Here is a 25,682-nt window from a genome sequence, read left to right as displayed (position 1 = left end):
GCCACAATCCCTCAAACGCAGTGATATATACTCTTAAGGTCATATATTATATAGAGTGAGACAATTGTTCCCTATACATGCATCAAATATTACAGTATATGCATACAGTGTCCAAGTCTGTTGCCACAGAAACCCTGACTATATGACAAGGTAGCCATTGTTCACACCAAGGTTCTGGGTTAGTGAGTGTATGACCAGATTCATACAGCTACTTATGGGTATTTTCAGGATTTAGTGCAGATTCATAATAAATGGGTATTTTGTGATATAACCTTGGAAAGGCTTGCAGTGATTAGTGCTCCCATGTCAGTGTTAGCGAGCTGATATGTGGTATTAACCTCTCCTCTAGCGACTGGCGGCTCTGCTTCCTGCATCCTGGCCCCGGCTCAATCTGTAGATGTGGTATTGGTGCAATGAGCGGCTGAACGGAGTCGGCTGGCAAAGTGCCGTGAACTCTGCTCAAACTAATAATTGGAATTAAGCAGTTCACCTCTAATGCTTTGCTTGTGTATTGCTTTGGCTAAATCATCTCTTTTTTGGGTTTCTCACTTTTCCCCAACCCAAAAAGCCATTTGTTTAATCCACAGGCTTAATGCTTTCAGTCTCACAGTCTTTTATTGACATTCCATCATTCATTGTCTTCTAGATATGCCAGTTAACTAACCCCAATTATTCTGGGGATATTATACATGCACCGTATGTGTACCACTATAGAGAGCTCATTATGGAGACATGTTGGGATGTGACCTTTATGTCACCCTCTATGGGTGAATGTAATGTAGGCCTATATTCATTCAAGACATGCACTAAACATTGGGCAGGCAGGATCAATTTGCCATAATTGAGGTTACAAATTATCCAAATCTGATTATTCAAATCTACGATTATAATGATCTAAAACCTACTAATTGGCCTCTTTCAGTGATCGTGGGCAGCTAAGATACCCTTTGAGCCAGTAGATGTTTGGCTCAGCTCTCCATCTCTCTCCTATGGATGGCATCCTCAGCATGAGTAGCTGCAGGCAGCACAGCTTATCCCTGTGCCTCTACTCCCATACACAGCCTAGGAGCAAAACTGGGACTACAAAGTAATCTTGTTAAGAATGGATGTTGTTATTGTGCATTTGGCTTCATGGTTAGCTAGGAGCACATGTGGGCTGCCGGAAGAAGACAATGGGAAGGGGTGGGAGGAAAGCCTATTTCTGGAATTCTCTAAGATGACAGAATCCGCCCCCTTTCCCCCTCGCACCTCACCCTCCTGTACCAAAATAACAACAAAGCTGAAATCAACAATGGCGCTGACATTTGCTTGAAGACCCATTTCTTTACCAATCTCCACTTGCAAAGATGACGATAATCATAGCAGAGTGAAAGGGAAAAAAGGTGCTAACCTTAGTCACTGTTTTGTAGCTATTATGTTGAGTTGAGCAGGAAAAATTGTAAAAGAAAGTATCCATGGAGAATCAATGGCCCAGGCGTTTCTCAGTGACACTGCCTCAGCCAACAGACTGTGCCTCTGACCTTTATCACAAATGAATTATTTCTGTTTAATGATCCTTTTTGCAAAAAGAAAGAAATAGCTAGAAATAGCTGAAATAATTGCTGAAGGAATAAAACACCTTAAAAGGGCAACTTTCTCAACAACCCAGTGCACATACAAACTCATATCCTCTGCCAATGTGTTTGGCTGTATTTGCATCTCAATGGTGTCCATGATTCAACAGCAAAGCCTTACAAATAAAGATTTAACGTCCATCATATAGAAAGGACCTACTGGCAGGTAGTCGTGGCAATGCAGTGAAATGTGTGAAACCTATGGGTATAAAATATTTGCAGATTTTTCTGTTTTTTTTTCTCCCTTTTCTTTTGGATGACGGGGTGGGGGGTGGGTGCGTGCATGAAAAATTCAGAACGCTGTAATATAAAATCCAGATCAGTCATGAATCCTTAATGGAAATCAGGACTGAACATGTAGGGTTGTGGAATAGTGCTCAAAGAGGGATGGCTTTCTTTGTTAGCCGCCAATTGTGTTGGTAATGGGCTTCTGTTTTAGACACACACATGCCGTTATACAGCATCTCTTCGCTGTATTGTGTTGTTCAGACATGTGCCCTTGGCTGATAGTAAGCAAGAGGGATGGGAGGAATACGAGTAAGCCAACAATTGTGTGAAAAGCTATGACTTGCAGTACAGTGAAATGCATTATTCTTGGGGCGTAGCTATAATGGTATATCATCAGTTTGGTTATGCAACTGGGAAGGACATGTCTGATAGTGTCCATAGAGATTCACAAGATAAGTCTGAATTTTTTATTGAATTTTTAAAAATTTCCTCACTCTCTACCGTTCTATCGTACAATGAACAGTTACGATATGCATATTTTTGTTTTGTTATCAATAGAAGAGGGTCCAATGATCAAAGGTACATATTTCTTTTAAGTCTTTTGACATCACTGCCCATGCGGACTGACGTTTAACTTGAGCCCCATATCCCGAGCTCATCTGGTTACCCTGGAAATGTGAATAAACATCAAGGAGTTCACCTGCTCCACCACGTAGTGAGAAATGGTACTACCTCATGTGCATGATCATTTAAATAGCACAACCAATGTCAATCACAGATACATCTTTTGGGAACTACTCACATTGTAGATATATGATGTTTATTGATCATTGACCTATGAGTAACAGGTACCCGGGGAAGGAGTGTACCTATATTTACAGTTGCTGTGATAGTTTCATCACTTCATATCTTCATTGGTCTTAAAATGTATCACACTCACTCATAGGGGATGACCTAGCAAACCGAGTGCGACCTCTGGATTGATGCTGCCACACAGCACCGTATTTTTCACTATTTGTATATCCCCCTACCTGGTGATGTTTGCTCCAATCACAGTAGCCTGTATCCCCACTGCTAAAATGTGCCATGTTTATCAATGTTTTCTTGCACTCAAAAAAAAGAATGTCATGTTTTCTTATCTCCCATTTATAGAGGTACACAGTGTGGGCTGTGAAAATGCTAATGCTAGTGGTGTTTCCATGTTGATGACCTTTTCTTTTTGTTGATGCACAATGTTTTCATAAATAGCGTACCGATATCCCAGGCTGTGTAATTACCGCACTACAACACATGGAGCCTCTTTATTAGTTTTCTGACAATGGCCTGCCTCGTCACAGCCAGCGGATAGGAAACACACTCCTGTTGTCTTGTATATACAAAGATGATTCCCCGTATGCCGTCCTCTCTTCACACAGTTCCCATTGCTCTTGATTAAGCTATCGCTTAAAGATGCATCTTCAGTGGAACATATTCGGCCTAGATTTGGGTTCACTTTAAGGCGGTTGAGTTACATATCATCGTCGTATGTCACTAATAAGGGCAAAAATGGAACATGTGGGCGTTGCAATAATACAGCTCTATCACTACATCTGATTTATATCAAGTAGGATAAAAAGCAAAGCCAATTAACACTGAGATTATGACTAGCTGACAATGGCTGTTGTATTATTCATGTTCATTTCTGTTCTTTTCATTTAATCATGGCAATGATGTTCAGACATTAAAATATGAATTCAATAACCTTTTCAACAATGTACTTAGTGAGACATACTAATTTCAAGGTAGCCTGCTCATCAACTGACTGAACAGGTTCATCTCATCACATCTGAAAGGTCGGGCCCTTGGAAGAATCGGGATGAGTCTTTTGGATTGGATTATCAAACGTTTACAATGCAAGAGTAAGGAGATTCCATCCTTTGTTGCATCACTAGTAGCAAGGATGCTGTATTCTGAAAAGGTCTGTGCATATGTAATTGAATCCCACTCTGTCTGCACTGGCTTTGCACTTGTCGATAAGGATCACGCTCCACAGGTTCGGCTCTTGGGATTAGGGCAGAGGCGTTTGATCTGAGAAAGGAGAGGAAAACGGATTGCATAAAATCACAACTCCACAGAAACCATTTTGAAAAAGGCTGTGTCAGCTGATTGAGGCTATTGTTACATGCCCAGCCCTGGACTTAGCCTAGCTTATTGTGTCCTCAGGATACGGTTGTCAACAATTAGCTCATACAATGGTGATACAGTGCTAAATCTTTCTTCTTGCTCTATCCACATACACCCACACACACACCTCAGCACACTTTCCCAAACAAAAGAAACAGTGTTGCTCAAATCACGTTGGCCTAAACAACACCGTATGTCTCATCACACCGGAAAGTTAACTTGACTTTTATCTTACGAGCTGCGGTCTGCCTGGCAGATAACGGCATGCCCAGAAGTGCCTTGGATCAGCTATCTGGGTCCCCTGTGCCCGACTGGGATCAACACAGTAAAGGGGCTGGATGTGCCAGTTACGGAACATAATTACTACTAATGACCATTAGGAGTTCCGTTTTCACCCTCCAGGGGTTGGAGAAAGGGCTTTCGTCTTATCAGTTGATTAGAGCAAATAGAGGGGCCGGATCCTGCATGTTAAGTAAACGGGGGCTAAAATGTGTTGCATTATCTGGGGAAGACTAATGGAGCAGCTAAGAGTCCATCTCCCACTAATGTATGCCACACATACGGAACTGCTTACAAGAGTGATCAAATCTGGACACATTTGTTCCCCACTGAAATTACACCCTAACATACGTTTCGGGCTTTTGACATTTCTCCAAATTCACTCTGTAGACCATTGTTTTTCTCTGTTGTAGCACCTTGGCTTTTTAGCACTCGCATTCAAATGTTGATGGCACTGATGTTGGTTTTCCTTCTGCTAGATTCATTTGCATATGTAAATGAACAATTGATATGGATCTTCCACTCTCCGATGAACATTTTGCATTTTGCAAATTGCCAAGCAAGTAATTACTTATTGACAGTCTCATATTTTGGAGGAAATTATAACATGAGGTGGAAACGGGGCCAAGTTGAAAACCTCTGCTTAATCAATAGGTGGACATGAGTTGAGAGAGAGAGAGAGAGCACTGCCAATCTAGACTGAATAATTAACTTTGTGCTGCTTCAGATTCACCTCGTGTTGAGACTCATCATCATTATCAACCTCCCGTCCACCTTCAACTGCAGGCAAAAGTTGGTTGGTAACACTGTTTCACTAAAGTAATGTACATTTTTATCCTGAAGATACTCAACCTCCTAACATGCATACAATCTTTATGAACAGTTGAGAATCAAATGCGGGAGAAGAAAATGTGCACAAAATAATGTTTGTTTTATTCACCAATGTTTTATTCACCAAGCCCTATTTGCCAGGCTCAGATATCCAATCTGGTGATGGCTGGACTCCAAGGCACCTCTAACCAACCAAATGCACCATGTAACCTTGAACACTGTGACCTCGAACATTGGGAGTCACTAAAGTCAATAAGCAATTAATATCACTTTGGCCAGGCACTTAGAATTGTGACTGTGAACATTAGATCCGTTGTAATTATCCCATTCATAATCCTCCATCAATAATAATATTTCCTTTGTCTGCATCAGCCTTAATTGCTAAATATTTTCTATGTGTTTGCAGCAGCCCCATTCCCCCTTTAATATCATCGTTCCCGCGAGAGTGGCACCATGAAGGAAAAAAGAGAGAGGAGAAATCTGTGCAGCTGAGCTTTCTACCAAGTAATCGAATCCCTCAAAAATGGTTTCATTTTTCTTCATTTCTCTGGCACCACAGGACCTTTAAACAGACCTATGCACCAAAAGAAGGCACCATAGAACACAATTATAATTCCAATATAGTGTTGTAGAGAAAATGTAAACAGATAGCTGGCTGCAAAGCTTGTCCTCCTATTTTCCCAAAAGACTGGTAATAAAGTAGAACAGATGTAACAGTCGAAAGAGCTTTATACCTCTGTCCTTTTCTTGCTCCAGAAATTGAAAACTGCGGGCCAGTCAGATACTAGGAGAAGAAGGGATACCCTAGATTTATGGGAGAGGGGATTTTGCCATGGGCGTTAATGCGGTTTGTAAATAGAATATAATGTATGAGTATAAATCGTGTTCTCCAAAGCTGACATGCCTGCTTTCCCATACAATACGTCTCTATGTTTTGTCACAGGCTTAATTTCAAAGTGGTTAACTGCCAGACTCTGAGGGGAAAATAAACAAACACAGTCCCCCCAGATATCTGAACAAGTGCAAATTGGAGGAAAACTTTGATTTATAGAGTGCTTGTATATTGGCAAATCTGGAATTCTCCAGGCAAGATATGTTTATCCCCATCCATTTTGTTGAAATATTCTGTTTGTTTCATTCTGTCTTGGGGCAGAATTTGTTTTATGTCTGATTTAGTTTTCTTGTTTATACCGCAATCCTTACGATGCACAAACACTAGTGAGCTGCTTATCGTCATTGTCTGGCTGTGGTTACAACTGTTGTATTAATGACTAGTGGTGAAAGTTATGGAAGGCGTAGAATTAGTGCCTCAGGACAAATCATTGTTTTTGTCTTCATGTTCAATGACCAGAAAAGTATATCTGAAAACAAATATTGCATTTTTGCAAAGAAATGACAACATTGTTAATTATAGTGTCTTTGCACAGTTACAGTTCTTTACATATTTCATTGGAGCGGAAATGTCGCTGCATTTGTGTATGGGTAGAATATCGAAGATAAAACCTGTCAAATAATATAAGTATCCTCTTAGGAAGCATTGTGTTATGAGCCATTCGTCACCATGAACAGAAAGTGTCCCTTTAAAATATGAATGCCAATTAGCAAAAACAAGTTCCATCCCCCAAACACATTAATTAGTCAATAGTTTTTGTTTATTTCCTTCTCGATTCACTTGTCGTTTTGTGGTAGTAATTAACAATAGTGTTGAGGAAAACACATTTCGGGATAGCTTAATTTACCCTACTACTGATGCCTTGGGATTCATTTCCGGCTCAGACCATGTAGGCCTTATGATCTACTGTCCTGACCTTTAGCATATGAATCCAATCTTGTGGAGTTAGTCACTTAGCCTGGGAGAAGGCTTCTGCAGGCAGTTAAAGTGACGATCCCAACTGGCCTCGCCCTCTGATGTGTGTAAATCAGGGAGCTGGGTCGGGCCAGGCACTCTGGCAAGCAGCTCTGGGAATGCCAGGCAGTGTGACTTCACTGTCTGAGAGGACTAGCAAGCCACTGAAGAACAAGTCATCCGTCTGCTCTGACACTGACACTGTAAAAGTTGTCCTCAGGCAAGGACTCCCTCTGTACAGCATGAGGAGTAGGTGTTAGCGGGAAAGTCTCATGGGCTCTCTCTTTTCCTCTCTTTTTCTCGCAAACACACTCTCGCTCTCTCCCACACACACGCACGCACGCACGCACGCACGCACGCACGCACGCACACACACACACACACACACACACACACACACACACACACACACACACACACACACACACACACACACACACACACACACACACACACACACACACACACACACACACACACACACACACACAGGTACATAGACTGGTGGCTATGAAGACGGGGTTAGTCTAGCACCATCTGCCATATACAGCAAGCTCAGAAAATAACAATCCATTTTCAACAAATCATGGCAGATTTTGTGAGTGGATTTGTTGATAGGGGAATTTATATATTGACTTCTGATCATCTGATTAGGATATGATGAGATTTGCCCCATTGTGACTTCAACTAAATTGACTGTATCTATTGTATGTCATGTATTATTGCTATGCCTCATGTAGGTACCAGAAACCTATTGGTTTCCAATTTGTCACTGAATTATCCCTGTTTTTTTGCTAGTTTTCTTTCTACCAGCTTGTTCCCTTGAATAGAAGTTGTATTATGTTGTGATCCTCCAATAACAAGCTGTTTGAGGTCGAGCTGGTGCCCCAGTTAGAGAAGGGCATGAAGTTACTGTAAGTTAGTTTAATAGCGGGCGCCTGGTAACCGTTCATGGTCATGAAAAGGCTGTGTCGAACAATGGCTAATCAAAAGCTCCACAGTATGAGTGACAGAATCAAAGTGGGATCTGCATACTGGGGGAATTCTCCAACTTTCTGATTCTCTGCAATTAAGTCTGTTTGGGGAAAGAAAATGCGGTGAGGATTTCTTTCACCAGGCACAAACAACACGAGCACTTCTCAATTCTGCTGTGGTGCTTGTGTACATTATTCTCAACCCCTGGAGAGCAAGGAGTTGAGAGAATTAAAAATGAAGAGAGGGAACTAAAGGGTGGGGAGGGGGAAAAATACAATATTTTCACACCATTATTGTTGCAGAGCCTTTTTACAGCAGGAACAATGTTAGACAAATTATACATCGCTCAAGGAAACGCTGTTCTTCCTCTATTATGACCACAACAGACCCCAAATAAGAGCTAGTTTTTGACCTAAAATCCTTGGAATTGATAGTTTCTCGCTTTAAAATGTCTTGGAAGAAGTATCTCTATATCTCCATTCATTTGCTCTAAATGTAACAAAATATGGCATTTAACTCTTCTTATCTCTCCCTCCATATTTGTTTTTTTATCTACCCACACAGGTATTTCAGGTCAATAGATTTCACCACCCCATTTCTGTGTATGTAAGCATTTTTGTCAGCATCTGGAGCGACTAAATGGATATTGGAACCTGTTATAGAAGCCAGAGGAGCATTGGACAATGGTGAGATTGATGAGTGTTTGGGTGCTTTCCCTGTGACCCTTCCACATCTGGCAGGAACAGAGTCAGGCAGGTGTGACAGCCAGAATCCATCTCCCAGTCAGGGGTAATAGGGAGGGGCACTCATACAGGGACAACCCCCTCCCCCTTCCTGTTATAGCCACCATTCCAGGAAGGACACTATTTGCTTCACTGTATGGATCTTGCTTTGTGCACGGGGGCGTTGTCATGCTGAAACAGGAAAGGGCCTTCCTCAAACTGTTGACACAAAGAATCCCCTTCACTGGAACTAAGGGGCCGAGCCCGAACTATGATAAACAGCCCCAGAGCGTTATTCCTCCTCCACCAAACATTACAGTTGGCACTATGCATTGGGGCAGGTAGTGTTCTCCTGGCATCCACCAAACCCAGATTCGACCGTCGAACTGCCAGATGATGAAGCGTGATTCATCACTCCAGAGAACGTGTTTCCACTGCTCCAGATTCCAATGGCCGCGAGCTTTACACCACTCCAGCCGACGCTTGGCATTGTGCATGGTGTTCTCAGGCTTGTGTGCAGCTGCTCGGCCATGGAAACTAATTTCATGAAGCTCCCGATGAACAGTTCTTGTGCTGACATTGCTTCCAGAGGCAGTTTGGAACTTGGTAGTGAGTAATGCAGCCGGGAACAGACGATTTTTACGCGCTACGTGCTTCAGCACTCGATGGCCCCATTCTGTGAGCTTATGTGAACTACCACTTTGAGGCTGAGACGTTGTTGCTCCTAGACGTTTCCACTTCACAATAACAGCAATAACAGAAGTTGACCGGGGCAGCTCTATCAGGGCAGACATTTTACGAACTGACTTGTCAGAAAGGTGGCATCCTATGATGGTGCCATGTTGAAAGTCATTGAGCTCTTCAGTATGGGCCATTCTACTGCCAATGTTTGTCTATGGCTGTGTGCTAGATTTTATACACCTGTCAGCAACGGGTGTGGCTGAAATAGCCGAATGCACTCATTTGAAGGGGTGTCCACACACTTTTGGTGATGTAGTATATTTGCATGAATATGTTATAAGGTAATGCATGTATATTCTGAATTGTACTGTGCTTTATCCCAAGATAACACTACAAGACAAGCTCTGTTTCATAGGGTATTTTCAGCATATCACATTTAAGTTATTTAATACTGTAGTAGGGAAAGTGACTAAATGCAGTCATGCAGAGTCTCTCTCTTGGAGATAAAAGCATCTCTATGCCGTGTGGCCGAGCAGCATTGTTCGAGTGCGTAACTCCGGAGCCCTGGAGTGTAGCCCTGTCAGTGGCATGGAAAATCCCTTTGTGGCTCAGCTCTGATGTAAATCACAGGTAAGGGGAATCTGAGCCTGGCTGATGTACAGTACCAGCAGTGTGCCGTGAAATCTCTGTTGACATTACCCATAGGCAATTCCAGACCGAGAGAGAAAAAAAGACACATGAACAATTCAAAAAGTCAGTTTTGACTCCTGTCTCTTCTGCTATGGAACTGCATTTGCAGCACTAAGGATTCCATCCCTGACAGTAACTAGTTATAAAAATAACTAATTTAAATGCTCATTCTTACATTTACAATACCACAATGACCTAACCTGTTTTCTTATTTTTTCTTGGGTAACCTTTAAATAGACTAAGATATTTTCCAGATTTGATGGGGAAAGAAAAATGGATAACTTTCAAATGAAGTGAGGTTGCTAGGATGAGTTACATGAAGCAATTTCCATTTTCTTTGGCACCGTAGGGAGAAATAAATTACTATCTTTCTGTAGCATATAACAATATTTAGTTGAAATTATTTAGAGTGAAGTGCTGGACTAAAATGGGAGCACTTTATATGAATGTTCAGGACCTTGTCTGTTATTTTGCTACATTCTTTTGAGTGGTGCAGTGTGATGTAAAAGGTCAGCCGTTTTGCCATGGGATAAAGTTATGTAACCCTGCGTATTTTGTCTCAAGTGACAGAGCATTGTGAACTGTGTCTCAGAGCTACAATGATAATGCACTTAGATGACTGAGTTTCTAAAGAAAGAAAAAACAGCATCACTGCTGTCTGTAGGGGGGGTGGGTGTGTGTGTGTGGGGGGGGGTATGGTGATGTCTCTTTCCCTAGTCAATGGTTCCTTTTTCTCGGCAGTGTGAAGCACATATACACAAGCATGACTCACACAGACAGTCCACTCGGAGGTGATGTGACATCTTCAAACACAGCTTTGTGTAATTCAACATTCAACTAGACTATCTGCGTTGACGGTGCTGCCTAAGTGAGGGACCTTTTCTCTCCCATAGCTATCTGAAGGGAGCTGCCAGCTGCTGCTGTGAAGAGCACTGCTTAATTCTTTTTCCGCTACAGCAATGCATCCTTTTCTTTTGTTCACCTAGGAACATAAAATGGAGCTGTTATTTGCATATCTAATGACAATCGAAAAGCCAAGCTTCTTAAGGGATGAAAAATGTCGGCCCAATAACAGCAATGTTTGCAGATTTATTACATGCCTCCAGATACATTTCTCTCTGATAGCTATACATGAAATATCCCAATGGAGAGATATGCAAGCCATGTTTCTATAGAAAATACAGCTGTTGCTGTGTGTTTATTGCTGGATTTTCAACTTATTTTAATATTCCTGCTAGCCACAGGGTACAGATTCTTGTTATTAGTGCACTTGTGACATATTATTCAGTAGGACATACTTACAGAGAAAACTCTAACTGAAGTTGTCCATGACGCTTGGTCAAGCACTCAAAGTCTATTCTTTTGTTATTGAGATGTTGCACAGGTGGGCATCTGCAGTCACAATGGTCTGACTTTTTTTCCCCCATGGGAGGGAGCTCTAAATAAAGGTTGTTGCATTGCATGTCTCTCTTAGTGCTTCGTAATGTATGTCATGACTCATTGTACAGAACATGGGGGTATAGTCGTCTAGAAGTGTACTGGTTAAACTTATCGTAGAATAAGATTCAATGATTTTAGTGGAATTATTATGTATCATTAGCCTATTAGCATGGTGATTGGTTGATAGGCTGTTCGAGAAGGTTTGAATCCTAAGCAACCTGCTTACACATTGTTTGAAGTACAATAGACCAACATATGTAGCTGTAACAGTATAGCTTCCGTCCCTCTCCTCGCCCCAACCTGGGCTCGAACCAGGGACTCTCTGCACAAATCAACAACTGACACCCACGAAGCATCATTACCCATCGCTCCACAAAAGCTGTGGCCCTTGCGAGCAAGGGGAACCACTATTTCAAGGTCTCAAAGCGAGTGACGTCACCGATTTAAACGCTATTAGCGCGCACCACCACTAACTAGCTAGCCGTTTCACATTGGTTACATAGCTACTGTAGTAGGTCAAAGCTGTGTGCAGGAAAATCTTGGCAGAGCATTTAAAACATAGTATTTGTGTTTAATAGACATATGACTTAATAATATTGTGTTTCATTGTTGACCATGTTCTGTGAAAAATGTACAATTTTTTAAAAGTTTTTAAAATTTATTTTTATTTCACCTTTATTTAACCAGGTAGGCCAGTTGAGAACAAGTTCTCATTTACAACTGCGACCTGCAAAGCAGTGTGACAAAAACAACAACACAGAGTTACACATAAACAAACGTACAGTCAATAACCCAATAGAACATTTTTTGAAAAATCTATGTACAGTGTGTGTAAATGTAGAAGAGTAGGGAGATAGGCAATACATAGGCCATAGAGGTGAAATAACTACAATTTAGCATTAACACTGGAGTGATAGATGTGCAGATGATGATGATGTGGAAGTAGAGATACTGGGGTGCAATATAGCAAGAGAGTAAGTAATAATATGGGGATGAGGTAGTTGGGTGTGCTATTTACAGATTGGCTAGGTACAGGTACAATGATCACTAAGCTGCTCTGACAGCTGATGTTTAAATTTAGAGAGAGAGATAAGACTCCAGCTTCAGTCATTTTTGCAATTCGTTCGAGTCATTGGCAGCAGAGAACTGGAAGAAAAGGCGGCCAAAGGAAGCGTTGGCTATGGGGATGATCAGTGAAATATACCTGCTGGAGCACGTGCTACGGGTGGGTGTTGCTCTGGTGACCAGTGGGCTGAGATAAGGCGGGGCTTAACATAGCAAAGACTTATAGATGACCAGGAGACAGTGGGTTTGGCGTGACGAATATGTAGCAAGGGCCAGCCAATGAGAGCATACAGGTCGCAGTAGTGAGTAGTATATGGGGATTTGGTGACAAAATGGATAGACTGTGATAGACTACATCCAGTTTGTGGAGTAGAGTGTTGGGGGCTATTTTGTAAATGACATCGCCGAAGTGAAGGATCGGTAGGATAATCAGTTTTACGAGGGTGTATTTGGTAGCATGAGTGAAGGAGGCTTTGTTGCGAAATAGGAAGCCAATTCTAGATCTAATTTTGGATTGGAGATGCTTAATGTGAGTCTGGAAGGAGAGTTTACAGTCTAACCAGACACCTAGGTATTTGTAGTTGTCCACATATTCTAGGTCTGAACCGTCCAGAGTAGGGATGCTAGTCTGGCGGGTGGGTGCGGGCAGCAATCGGTTGAAGAACATGCACTTAGTTTTACTAGCATTTAAAAGCAGTTGGAGGCCAAAGAAGGAGTGTTGTATGGCATTGAAGCTCGTTTTGAGCTTTGTTAGCACAGTGTCTAAAGAAGGGCCAGATGTATACAGAATGGTGTCGTCTGCGTAGAGGTTGATCAGAGAATCACCAGCAGCAAGAGCGATATCATTGATATATACAGAAAAAGGAGTCGGCCTGAGAATTGAACCCTGTGGCACCCCCATAGAGACTGCCAGAGGTCCAGACTACAGGCCCTCCGATTTGACACACTGAACTCTATCTGCGAAGTAGTTGGTGAACCAGACGAGGCAGTAATTTGAGAGGCCAAGGCTATTGAGTCTGCCGATAAGAATGCGGTGATTGACAGAGTCGAAAGCCTTGGCCAGGTTGATGAAGACGGCTGCACAGTACTGTCTTTTATCGATGGTGGTTATGATATCGTTTATGACCTTGAGCGTGGCTGAGGTGCACCCATGACCAGCTCGGAAACCAGATTGCATAGTGGAGAAGGTACGGTGGGATTCGAAATGGTCAGTGATCTGTTTGTTAACTTGGCTTTCGAAGATTTTAGAAAACCAGGGCAGGATGGATATATGTCTATAACAGTTTAGGTCTAGAGTGTCTCCCCCTTTGAAGAGGGGGATGACCACGGCATCTTTCCAATCTTTGGGGATCTCAGATGATACAAAAGAAGGGTTGACTAGGCTAGTAATAGGGGTTGCAACAATTTTGACAGATCATTTTAGAAAGTGAGGGTCCAGATTGTCTAGCCCAGGTTATTTGTAGGGATCCAGATTTTGTAGTTCTTTCTTTAGATTTGGGTGAAGGAGAAGCAGGGGTGGGGGGTGGGTGGGTGGGGGGTCTTGGTCAAGTTGCTGCAAGGGGTGCTGAGATGTTGGCCGGGGTAGGGTTAGCCAGGTGGAAAGCATGGCCAGCCGTAAAAAAAATGCTTATTGAATTGACCTATTATCATCGATATATCAGTGGTGACAGTGTTTCCTATCCTCGGTGCAGTGGGCAGCTCGGAGAAGGTGCTCTTATTCTCCATGGACTTTACAGTGTCCCAAAACTTTTGGAATTAGTGCTTCAGGAAGCAAAAATCTGTTTGAAAAAGCTAACTGACTGAGTATATTGGTTCCTGACTTCCCTGAAAAGTTGCATATCGCGGGTACTATTCGATGCTAATATAGAATGCCACAGGATGTTTTTGTGCTGGTTAAGGGCAGTCATGTCTGGGGTGAACCATGGGCTATATCTGTTCTTAGTCCTACTTAGTTCTGAATGGGGCATGCTTATATAAGATGGTGAGGAAAGCACTTTTGAAGAGCAACCAAGCATCCTCTGCTGACGTAATGAGGTCAATATCATTCCAGGCCAGGTCGATTAGAAAAGCCTACTCGCTGAAGTGTTTTAGGGAGCATTTGACAGTGATGGGGGGGGGGTCGTTTGACCGCGGACCCATTACGCACGCAGGCAATGAGGCAGTGATCGCTGAGATCCTGGTTGAAGACAGCAGGGGTGTATTTAGAGGGCAAGTTGGTCAGAATAATATCTAAGAGGATACCCATGGTTACGTATTTAGGGTTTTACCTGGTAGGTTCCTTGATCATTTGAGTGAGATTGAGGGCATCTAGCTTAGCTTGTAGAATGGACAGGGTGTTAAGCATGTCCCAGTTTAGGTCACCTAACAGTGCGAACTTTGAAGATAGATAGTATAATAATACTCTGTAAATTAGAGTAGGCCATCTCAACAGTCCAATATGAAGAACAGCAGCTCAAATGTCTAAGGCGCAATTCAGAGTCCAGAGCTGCGGATAGCTCTGTGGTCCATTGTGAAATATCCATCTGACTTTTGCAACCACCGGTCCGCTGGACGCACAGCCCGACCACGCACCTCCCCAACATTCCTAACCGACCTGGTGACGGTTGGAGAAATGGCTTTGAAGACTTTGAAAAGTATTAAAGGATGCGTAAATGTTTTTGGACTCTGATAAGCACTTACCATGTAACAATGTGTTGCTTGTAGTGGTGTCATTTACAATATCACATTGCATGTTGTACTGGAGAGTGAGATGCCTATCTTCTAGCTAATTCATTCAGCTGTTCAATAATTAAAAAACAAAAGAATGTTGAAATGTGAATTACAAACCCAAGCAGCGCCATCTGGACAGCAATATTAATCTATCATAACGAAATTATGCATCAAATTAGACTTGCTACAGGTTCCATCTGTACCTTGCGAAATCAATCTCATTCTGATTTGAGTAGGTCAGCTGCGTGAAAAAATAAAACAATTTGCTCCTTGATTATTGTTGTTTTGTTCTGGCTTCTCCCCTGGCTTCTGGTGTATATATTTAGGCTCATAGGTAGGCTAATCACACTATGGCGGAGGTTAAAGCTAAAACCTACCCCCGTTTAGAACACCGCACGGCATCCATCTCCTAATGAATTTTTACTGCTACGGCTTCTTTGTCTCTGCACTCTACATAATGCAGAGGTTTACACAGATTCTCAGAGAATGCATATGGAATGGGCTATACGATGACTTTACTTTATAGTTAAATATTTTTTATAGCACACTCGTGAAGACGTCAGTAGCAGATTGATTGGCTCAGTGTGGGAAATTGTAAGAAATTAAATGAACAGTGGGAATGACTCTATAGGTATAGTTTCTTACATAACAAAGGTTATTCCCTCACTATAGCAGGTTAGGCTTTAAAGTGTACTCCAGAATAATTTTCTCTCAGCAGGCGGTCAGCCTAACGTACACCCTCATCACATACACACACATATGGACGCACGCACGGACACACACGCACACACACACTACAAATTCCTCACGCACACACAGACGCACACACAGACGCACACACACACGCACACACAATCACATACACATTACACCCTCCTCACACACCACAACCGCACGCATGTGCACACACACACACACACACACACACACACACACACACACACACACACACACACACACACACACACACACACACACACACACACACACACACAAACAACATATTTTCATGGATGAGCACATCTAATTGCATTGGCCTCTTAGACTAAAGGTAGCCGAGTCATTTGCTCTGTGATATTTTTGCCTTTGAATTAATCTTGTGAAGCAATAGTCTGGCTCAATAACACAATGGCTGCCATTTCTTCCTCTTCTCTTCCTCCATAGGGTTCTGCATTGAGAGGTTGCACCATTCAAGACAGTGGATCTGACTGTAATTATTGTACCTCTCATTGGTGGAGTAGTGTGGTTCTCACTGAGGACATTTTTGTCACATTTGATTAAAATGGTACTTTCATGGGATGGACTGCAGGGAAAATTGTCCCCAAGAATAGCTAAGTGTATCATATATCATGCATCGAGCCATCTGTTCCTTAAATTCCAAATGTTATTGCAATATTTAGAATTACAGATTATTCATGTAGGTGTAATTAACTAATTAAATCTTTCTAATGAAAAAGTGTCTATATAAATTGCTAGACTTTTTTCTCAGGATCGAGAAACTACATTAAGTAATTCCTTAGTGTAGTCTTAAGGTAAGTGGAATATACTTTATATACATATGATGCCATGTTTTCAGTACTACAGCCCCTATGATGGTATCTGTGACCTCATACAGTGAGAAATTATTACAGTGAGCAATGTGGACATCGTATCTGACCCTTTATCTGATTGTGATCCGACCATATGAGAACTAGTAAATAGTCATTCAACTAGGAAATAGTAATCCTCATTATCATACCAGCTGTAAACAGGGTTTCAGTTTGTTCACACTTGCTCACATGTTGTGTTGCATACAGTTGTAGTCAGAAGTTTACATACACCTTAGCCAAATACTTTTAAACTCAGTTTTTCACAACTCCTGACATTTAATCCGAGTAAAAATTCCCTGTCTTAGGTCAGTTAGGATCACCACTTTATTTTAAGAATGTGTAATGTCAGAATAATAGTAGAGAGAATGATTTATTTCAGCTTTTATTTATTTTATCACATTCCCAGTGGGTCAGACGTTTACATACACTCAATTAGTATTTGGTAGCATTGCCTTTAAATTGTTTAACTTTGTTCAAACATTTCGGGTAGCCTTCCACAAGCTTCACACAATAAGTTGGGTGAATTTTGGCCCATTCCTCTTGACAGAGCTGGTGTAACTGGAGTCAGGTTTGTAGGCCTCCTTGCTCACACACACTTTTTCAGTTCTGCCCACAAATGTTCTGTAGGATTTTGGTCAGGGCTTTGTGATGGCCACTCCAATACCTTGTCTTTGTTGTCCTTGTTGCCACAACTTTGGAAGCATGCTTGGGGTCATTGTCCATTTGGAAGACCCATTTGCGACCAATCTTTAACTCCCTGATTGATGTCTACAGCTTCAATATATCCACGCAATTTCCATCCTCATGATGCCATCTATTTTGTGAATTACACCAGTCCCTCCTGCAGTAAAGCACCCCCACAACATGATGCTGCCACCCCTGTGATTCACGGTTGGGATGGTGTTTTTCGGCTTGCAAGCCGCCCCCTTTTTCCTCCAAACATAGCGATGGTCATTATGGCCAAACAGTTATATTTTTGTTTCAGCAGACCAGAGGACATTTCTCCAAAAAGTATGATCTTTGTCCCCATGTGCAGTTGCAAAACGTAGTCTGTCTTTTTATAATGTGGTTTTGGAGTTGAGCGGCCTTTCAGTTTATGTCGATATAGGACTCATTTTACTGTGGATATAAATACTTTTGTACCTGTTTCCTCCAGCATCTTCACAAGGTCCTATGCTGTTGTTCTGGGATTGATTTGCACTTTTTGCACCAAAGTACATTAATCTCTAGGAGACAGAACCCGTCTCCTTCCTGTGCTGTATGACGGCTGTGTGGTCCCATGGTGTTTATACTTGCGTACGTTGTTTGTACAGATGACCGTGGTACCTTCATGCGTTTAGAAATTGCTCCCAAGGATGAACCAGACTTATGGAGGACTACAATTTTTTTTCTGAGGTCTTGGCTGATTTATTTGGACTTTTTCATGATGTCAAACAAAGAGGCACTGAGTTTGAAGGTAGGCCTTGAAATACATCCACAGGTACACCTTCAATTGACTCAAATAATGTAAATTTGCCTACCAGAAGCTTCTAAAGCCATGACATCATTTTCTGGAATTTTCCAAGCTTTTTAATTAAAGGCACAGTCAACTTAGTGTATATACATTTGTGACCCACTGGAACTGTGATACAGTGAAAAAATAAGTGAAGTAATCTGTCTGTAAACAATTGTTGGAAAAATGACTTGTGTCATGCACAAAGTAGATGTCCTAAACGACTTGCCAAAACTATAGTTTGTTCACAAGAAATTTGTGGAGTAGTTGAAAAACAATTTTTAATGACTCCATAACAAATGTATGTAAACTTCCACCTTCAACTGTATCAGTTGGCTACCCACACACAGATTGCCCACATCCTCATTTTTAGAAAAAAAAGCAAGTATTTTTGGATGAATTTCACCACACAAATCAGCATATAAGGATTTAAGCTTCCAGGGCGAACAGCACAAAGAAACCCTGCCTAATTGAGCCTTGCGATGAGATTCAGATGGGGAACTGCTCTGACATGCTAGATGCCAGCTGACACCCAGTCTTACAGGGTGACAGGGAGCCCTCTCCCTCATACTCCCTCTCCCTGCAGAGAGGAGCAGAACATGCCCTCTCCACCACTTGCCCTGACAAGGAGCAAAATCATTAATTCGCCATGTAGGGCTTAACGCCACACTTAAGTGTGGAGCCTGAGGCCGAGGGGGATGAGATGTTCCTCATTAGGATGCACTATTGTTCCTCCGATTGCTATAAAAGCTCAACTTGAGTATGGAGTGACATATTTTCTCCTGAGCTTGACAGTAAAAGCACCCCCATGTGGCATTGATTGGGGGTACAGTGGGAAGAGGGTATGATTCCCCTCATTGTGCATTGTGATTCATAATGAAGCAGTGAACTATAATGCAGGCCAATAAGCGTGATGTCTGAGTTCTTACATGCAGAGGGGTTTCTAATAAACATAGATACATAGATGCATGATGGGAAGTCCGGATATGTGAGCAGTTTTCATTATCATGCAAGGCTGCGGTTGTGACATTGCTATTGGGTTATTTCCCACTCATTAATCTACTTATGCTTATTTAGTGCAGACTTGGTCTTAAGTGCAGTTTGAGGGTTTGAGTGGTTGAGTGTCTGTACCATATAACGTTATCGTTGCAATTGCAAACGTGGACAGAACAGTTTTAATGAACACAAAACGGTTAAGGTTAAGTGTTCCCAGAATGTCATTGTTTGCCGGTGCAGTTTTGTTGCCTTGCTAACTTGGATAATGATAGACAGCCTTGTCAGCCCCTTTTCTTTAATTCTCCTCTCTGATGATCACTTGTGCATTGTGGTGTAAAGATCATCTTACGAGAGGGAAAGAGGCACCATTTTCACTGGACAGTATGCACTGTATCTAGAAACATTCTGGTGAGAGTAGGTTTCTCACTGCTTACTATACATACATTTATTCATATGATGGGGGGCGACTGATATTTATTTTTGTTCCAAGATTAGAATAATGGATTAAATTATGCAAGGAAGACTTCATATCGTGTATGATTTTTCTTTGCCAGCTTTGTATTTTAAGACATATAAGCACACACACTTGCACACACACACACACACACACACACACACACACACACACGCACACGCACACGCACACACACACACACACACACACACACACACACACACACACACACACACACACACACACACACACACACACACATAGAGATAGTCTCCAAGTAAACTGACAGACATTCATTTGGGCTCATTTAAGGGGTTTCGTAGTGTGTGGAATGATGTGAAGCTGTTGTGTTAATGAGCCACATCTTTCATGTGAAACGATGGCACAATTAGGAAAACAAAAGTGCAAGGTGTGACAATTTAAGTGAATGTGCTTTGTCAGTGTCTGTGAACAGCACCTTTGAGACAGTATGTGCATAAAACACGGGTTTATAAAACAATCATGGAGGCTTTATAAAGGTCTGGATTTTTGTACACACATTTTACCGTGTTACTCTGTCCCCAAACATGGTCTCAAAGGAATACCTCTGGCAAATTTCAGGGCAGAAAATGAAATGGAAGTTGCTGAATAGGATGTTCTGGTGCAAGATCTTTACAAAAATACAAATTAGAAAGAGCACCGCTTCTGGACATGTTTTAGACCGATGCTGAACATTGTCCAATTTGCAAATGTTCTACACTATGGTCCCCTCCCCCCTTCAATCCTTAGTCACTTACCTTTTGGATCAAGTTCATAATATAAGGATAGAATAAAAACCAGCCATATCCGTTCCTCATTTGAAGAAAAAAAACTCTCTTACCTTGGAGCTCCATTTCTGTTATCGTCTTATTCCCTATGAATCTCTTTAGTCGTTTGAAACATGAAAAGGGTTGTCTGTACTTGAATCCGCTACTGTTCACACAATGTGTGCTCGCTTGCCAGACTGCAGTGTCAAAGACCTTGACAGGTGACTCTATATGTAGGCAGTGGTGGGAAAAGTACCCAAATCTCGTACTTGAGTAAAAGTGAAGATACTTTAATAGAAAATGACTCCAGTAAAAGTGAACGTCACCCAGTAAAATACTGAGTAAAAGTCTTACGTTTTAATTCAACGTAAGTATCAAAAGTAAATGTTATTTCTAAAATATACATCAAACCAGAATGCACAATTGTCTTGTTTTTTAAATGTAGGGATAGCCAGGGGCACACTCCAACACTTAGACATCATTTATAAACAAAGCATTTGTGTTTAGTGAGTCCGCGAGATCAGATGCAGTAGGGATGGCCAGAGATTTTCTCTTGATAAGTGTGTGAATTAGACACTTTCCCTATCCTGCTAAGCATTCAAAATGTAAATAGTACTTTTGGGTGTCAGGTAAAATGTATGGAGTACAAAGTACATATTTTATTTGGGAACATGGTGGAGTAAAACTAAAAGTTGTCAAAAATATAAATAAAGTAAAGTACAGTACAGATACCCCCAAAAGTTTATTTTAACTTAAGTACTTTACACCACTGTACATATAGACAATGAAAGTGTTTGATGTTGGTTAGAACAAAAACCTCTGGCCATAGAATATTTTTCACACTAACGTGTGCTGGCATTGTTATTTGTATAGTGTGCTTCATGATAAGATAATAAAGCAGACATGCCCCACTTTCTATTGTGTATCAGTTGACCATATGTTTTGTTCTCAGTGGGCCTTAGTTATCAACATATACAAAGAAAAATGTTTATGACTGCGCCAGTTGCGCCAACATTGGTTTTCAACATTCATAAAACTCTAATCTGTTAATTTAAAGATTATGCCAATGATAATAGAATACATTGTGAAACTTACCAAATCATTCCTTTTTTTCAGCTACACACAGATTTGGATGTTGGCAGCACACCAATAAAGTATGTCCTGGCTGGCGAAGGGGCGGGTACCATCTTTGCCATCAATGAGATTACGGGAGATATTCACGCCATGAAGAGACTGGACAGAGAGGAGAAGGCAGAGTACACTCTTACAGCACAAGTCACTAACAGAGACACCGATCAACCCCTGGAACCGCCCTCGGAGTTCATCATAAAGGTGCAGGATATAAACGACAATCCGCCACAGTTCGTTGAAGGCCCCTACCGGGCCTCTGTCCCAGAGATGTCTCAAGTGGGTAAGTCAAGTGAAGGCCTTCACTTCTCTTTCTGCAGGCATAAAACCCCATCTCTACATCATTTGAGAATATAATCTTTATTTATGTGTAATTGTAGGGTATTCAGGTAACTATCGTGAGATTTAATAACCCAATTTTTTTTTTTTTTTGGGGGGGGGGTATATACTGATGACAACATTGGACGTCAATATAATACAAACATAGAACAGATTTTTGCCTGACTTCTCAATTACGTGTTACTATCATGAATTCCATGTAGTCATATTAAATATGGTCCTCAGCATTGAGTAGTAACAATTCCTGCAAGGGGATACCATATACAGTACCAGTCAAAAGTTGGATTAAATAAATGTTTTCCCCTCGTCAATCTAAACACAATAACCCATAATGACAAAGCAAAAACATTTTTTTATAAAGTTTCGCAAATGTATAAATAACCCCCCCAGAAATATCACATTTATATAGGTATTCAGACCCTTTATTCTGTACTTTGTGGAAACTCCTTTGGCAGCAATTACAGCCTCGAATCTTCTTGGTTGTGATGCTGCAAGCTTGGCACACCTGTATTTTGGGAGTTTCTCCCATTCTTCTCTGCAGATCCTCTCAAGCTCTGTCAGGTTACATGGGGAGCGTCGCTGCACAGCTATTTTCAGGTCTCTACAGAGATGTTAGATCGGGTTCAAGTCCGGGCTCTGGCTGGGCCTTGACATTCAGAGACTTGTCCCGAAGCCACTCCTGCGTTGAACTGGCTGTGTGCTTAGGGGCATTGTCTTGTTGGAAGGTGAACCTTCACCCAGTCTGAGGTCCTGAGCACTCTGGAGCAGGTTTTCTGTACTTTGCATGGTTAATATTTCCCTCAATTCTGACTAGTCTCCCAGTCCCTGCCACTGAACAATATCCCCACAGCATGATGCTTCCACCACCGTGCTTCTCCGTAGGTATGGTGCCAGGCTTCCACCAGACGTGGCGCTTGGCATTCAGGTCAAAGTGTTCAATCTTTGTTTCATCAGACCAGAGAATTTTGTTTCTCATGGTCTGAGAATCCTTTAGGTGCCTTTTGGCAAACTCCAAATGGGCTGTCATTTGCCTTTTTCTGAGAAGTGGTTTCCGTATGGCCACTCTACCACAAAGGCCTGATTGGTGGAGTGCTGCAGAGATGGTTGTCCTTCTGGAAGGTTCTCCCATCTCTACAGTGGAACTCTGGAGCTCTGCCAGAGTGACCATTCCGAACCAAGGCTCTTCTCCCCCGATTGCTCAATTTGGCCAGGCGGCCAGCTCTAGGAAGAGTCTTGGTGGTTCCAAGCTTATTCCATGGAAGAATGATGGAGGCAACTGTGTTCTTGGGGACCTTCAATGCTGCAGCCATTTATTTTATACCCTTCCTTAGATCTGTGCCTCGACACAATCCTGTCTGGGAGCTCTATGGACAATTCCATCGACCTCATGGCTTGGTTTTTGCTCTGACATGCACTGTCAACTTTGGAACCTTATATAGACAGGTGTGTGCCTTTACAAATCATGTCCAATTAATTGAATTCAAAACAAGTTCTAGAAACATCTCAAGGATGATCAATGGAAACAGGACTTACCTGACCTCAATTTCGAGTCTCATAGCAAAGAGTCTGAAAACATATATAAATACGGTATTTCTATTTTTAATATATTTGCAAAAAAAATCTAAAAACCTGTTTTCGCTTTGTCATTTTGGGGTACTGTGTGTAGATTGATGATGAATTATTATTTTTTAAATCATTTTTAGAATAAGGCTGCATTGTAACATAATATGAAAAAATGTCATGGGGTCTGAATGGCTTCTGAATTAACTGGAGTGTGCTGTTCTCAATTGAAATGCTCATTGTATTTATCCATGAGTTTTGACAGTGAAGTGAGGGAAATTGCTAGTAGTGGGGTGAAAAGCAAAGTGCTAGTTGACTGCAGAGACTGGAATTTGCCAATGGGAATACAATATAAAAATGGAAGTTGGTGCCTTTTGTCATTTCTTTTTTTTTTGGATCACTGCTGATTAATTAAACATTCACCAATGTTCTCTTGTTAGCTTGAAAGGCTTTTTGAAACAACTTGTTTCTGTCTTGTTAAGTTTTTATGTGTTGTGGTGTTATGGAAGGAATCAAAAGCTCTGGACATAAAGACAGAAACAAACATTCAGTGGGTTTTTTTTCATCTTCCGTCTCATATTCATAAATCTTTTGTGTTTAATTTCTATCACACTAAAATGAGATTGTATATATAGAACTCTCTATTTTCATGTTGTGCTTTGAAATTCCAATAAAGCCTATTGCGGAAACAGAGGAAAATAAACTCTTATTAACGTAGAGACTGTTGGATTTCTGACAAAAACATGTAACTCAAAAGTATTCAAAAGGTCAATTCCACAACAGTAAGCTGTTATTTGGAGCTTTATCAAATAAAGGTTAGCTTTTTAAAACGTTTGGGCTGACATGCCTCTCATAGTACACATTCAAATATAGGCTATACAATGCCCCAGTGTCATCACAACCTTGTGCAGGTAAGGTCTTCATGTTTCCTGTGTGCAGGCGAACACAAAGATTAATAGAACATGCCTGAGAATGCCTTGTTCTTTCTGAAGGTGAGCTGGATAAGAATCGTAGCCTTGTTCGCTTCATATTACAGCATTTATTGAGTAACAAATCAAATAAAAGCATTCACAGTTTTGGTTTTTGTTATTGGTGTACTAACATTCTCCATTGAAAGACAAAAGAGTGCAGAGTACATGTCATGACGTTTATTTTACTTGTGTGCATTCAACCTATAGGAGATTCTCCTGTTTTCTTACTCTTGATCTGGTTCCCTGATAGTAACACTTAATGATCTCATTCTAAGAGGACATTAGAGAACAACATTTTTTTGGGGGGGGGATTCTGTATTTTTCATACCGGACTGCATGTCTTCAACATTATCTCAAACGGGACGTTAATTGGGGTGTCTGTCGTATTCATTTTTATTACATCTTCCTATCAGCCTTTGAGTGTGGGCAAATACATTTTTGAACAAGCACCAAATACCCTGTTAAAGGTTTTATATTCTAAATATTTAATACACTATACTCATCCATTCATTTTATGATACTGGAAGTGTGAAAATGCTGTATCTATATTCATGATATTTCATTATTTCAATTTGTCTTAAATTCTAAATGAGTTTGCTACTTATTGGTATAGGTCTTCTCACAAGGGGAATTGTGCATCATTTGCACGGATTGGACAAATCTCATTGGATTATTGGATCTGTTTTCTTGTTGATGGGGTCTTTGACTCTAAGGCCAAGACAAGCAAGCAAATTCCCCCACTAGGTCCTCCAACCATACGCTGGAATTAAAGCGCTCCCTGCCTTCTGGAGCTAACAAGGGGATTGTGATGTAGTTTAAATTACAGAGTCTGCTTGAAGTGACGATTCAGGTAATTAGAATCAGGTCGTCCGACCCTCCTCTCTACCAAAGAAAGGGTGTGAATGACAATAATTGCTACACAGAGAAATAAACTTGGAAAGTTGTTTTGCCACCTAAAACTCCAACGTGAAGCCTCGGGAGCCTTGCCTGTGCCTGCTTCATTATCAAGGCGATTAATAAACTGGTGGAGAGACAGATGGCATGTCGCTCCTCAGCCCTCCTCTCCTCGCAGCGCGGCCGCTCTCAACCCCCTGTAAAATGAGCCTGTGTATAGAAGCACCAGGCG

The 25,682-nt window shown here is 41.4% G+C and overlaps 1 protein-coding gene across 2 annotated transcripts in view; it reads left to right on the top strand.

Moving 5' to 3' along the window:
• LOC118393753 (cadherin-8-like) overlaps window positions 1–25,682 on the top strand; it is an 81,356-nt gene that overhangs the window by 8,654 nt on the left and 47,020 nt on the right. For both annotated transcript variants that reach the window (XM_035786794.2, XM_035786793.2), the window contains exon 3: window positions 21,675–21,969. In XM_035786794.2, coding sequence (XP_035642687.1) covers window positions 21,675–21,969 — 295 coding nt within the window. The remainder of the gene's footprint in view (window positions 1–21,674; window positions 21,970–25,682) is intronic.

The sequence above is a fragment of the Oncorhynchus keta genome, chromosome 14 (assembly GCF_023373465.1).
Source record: "Oncorhynchus keta strain PuntledgeMale-10-30-2019 chromosome 14, Oket_V2, whole genome shotgun sequence".
Lineage (NCBI taxonomy): Eukaryota > Metazoa > Chordata > Actinopteri > Salmoniformes > Salmonidae > Oncorhynchus > Oncorhynchus keta.
Note: the sequence above shows the minus strand (reverse complement) of the source record. Positions and strands in the feature narration are given on the sequence as shown.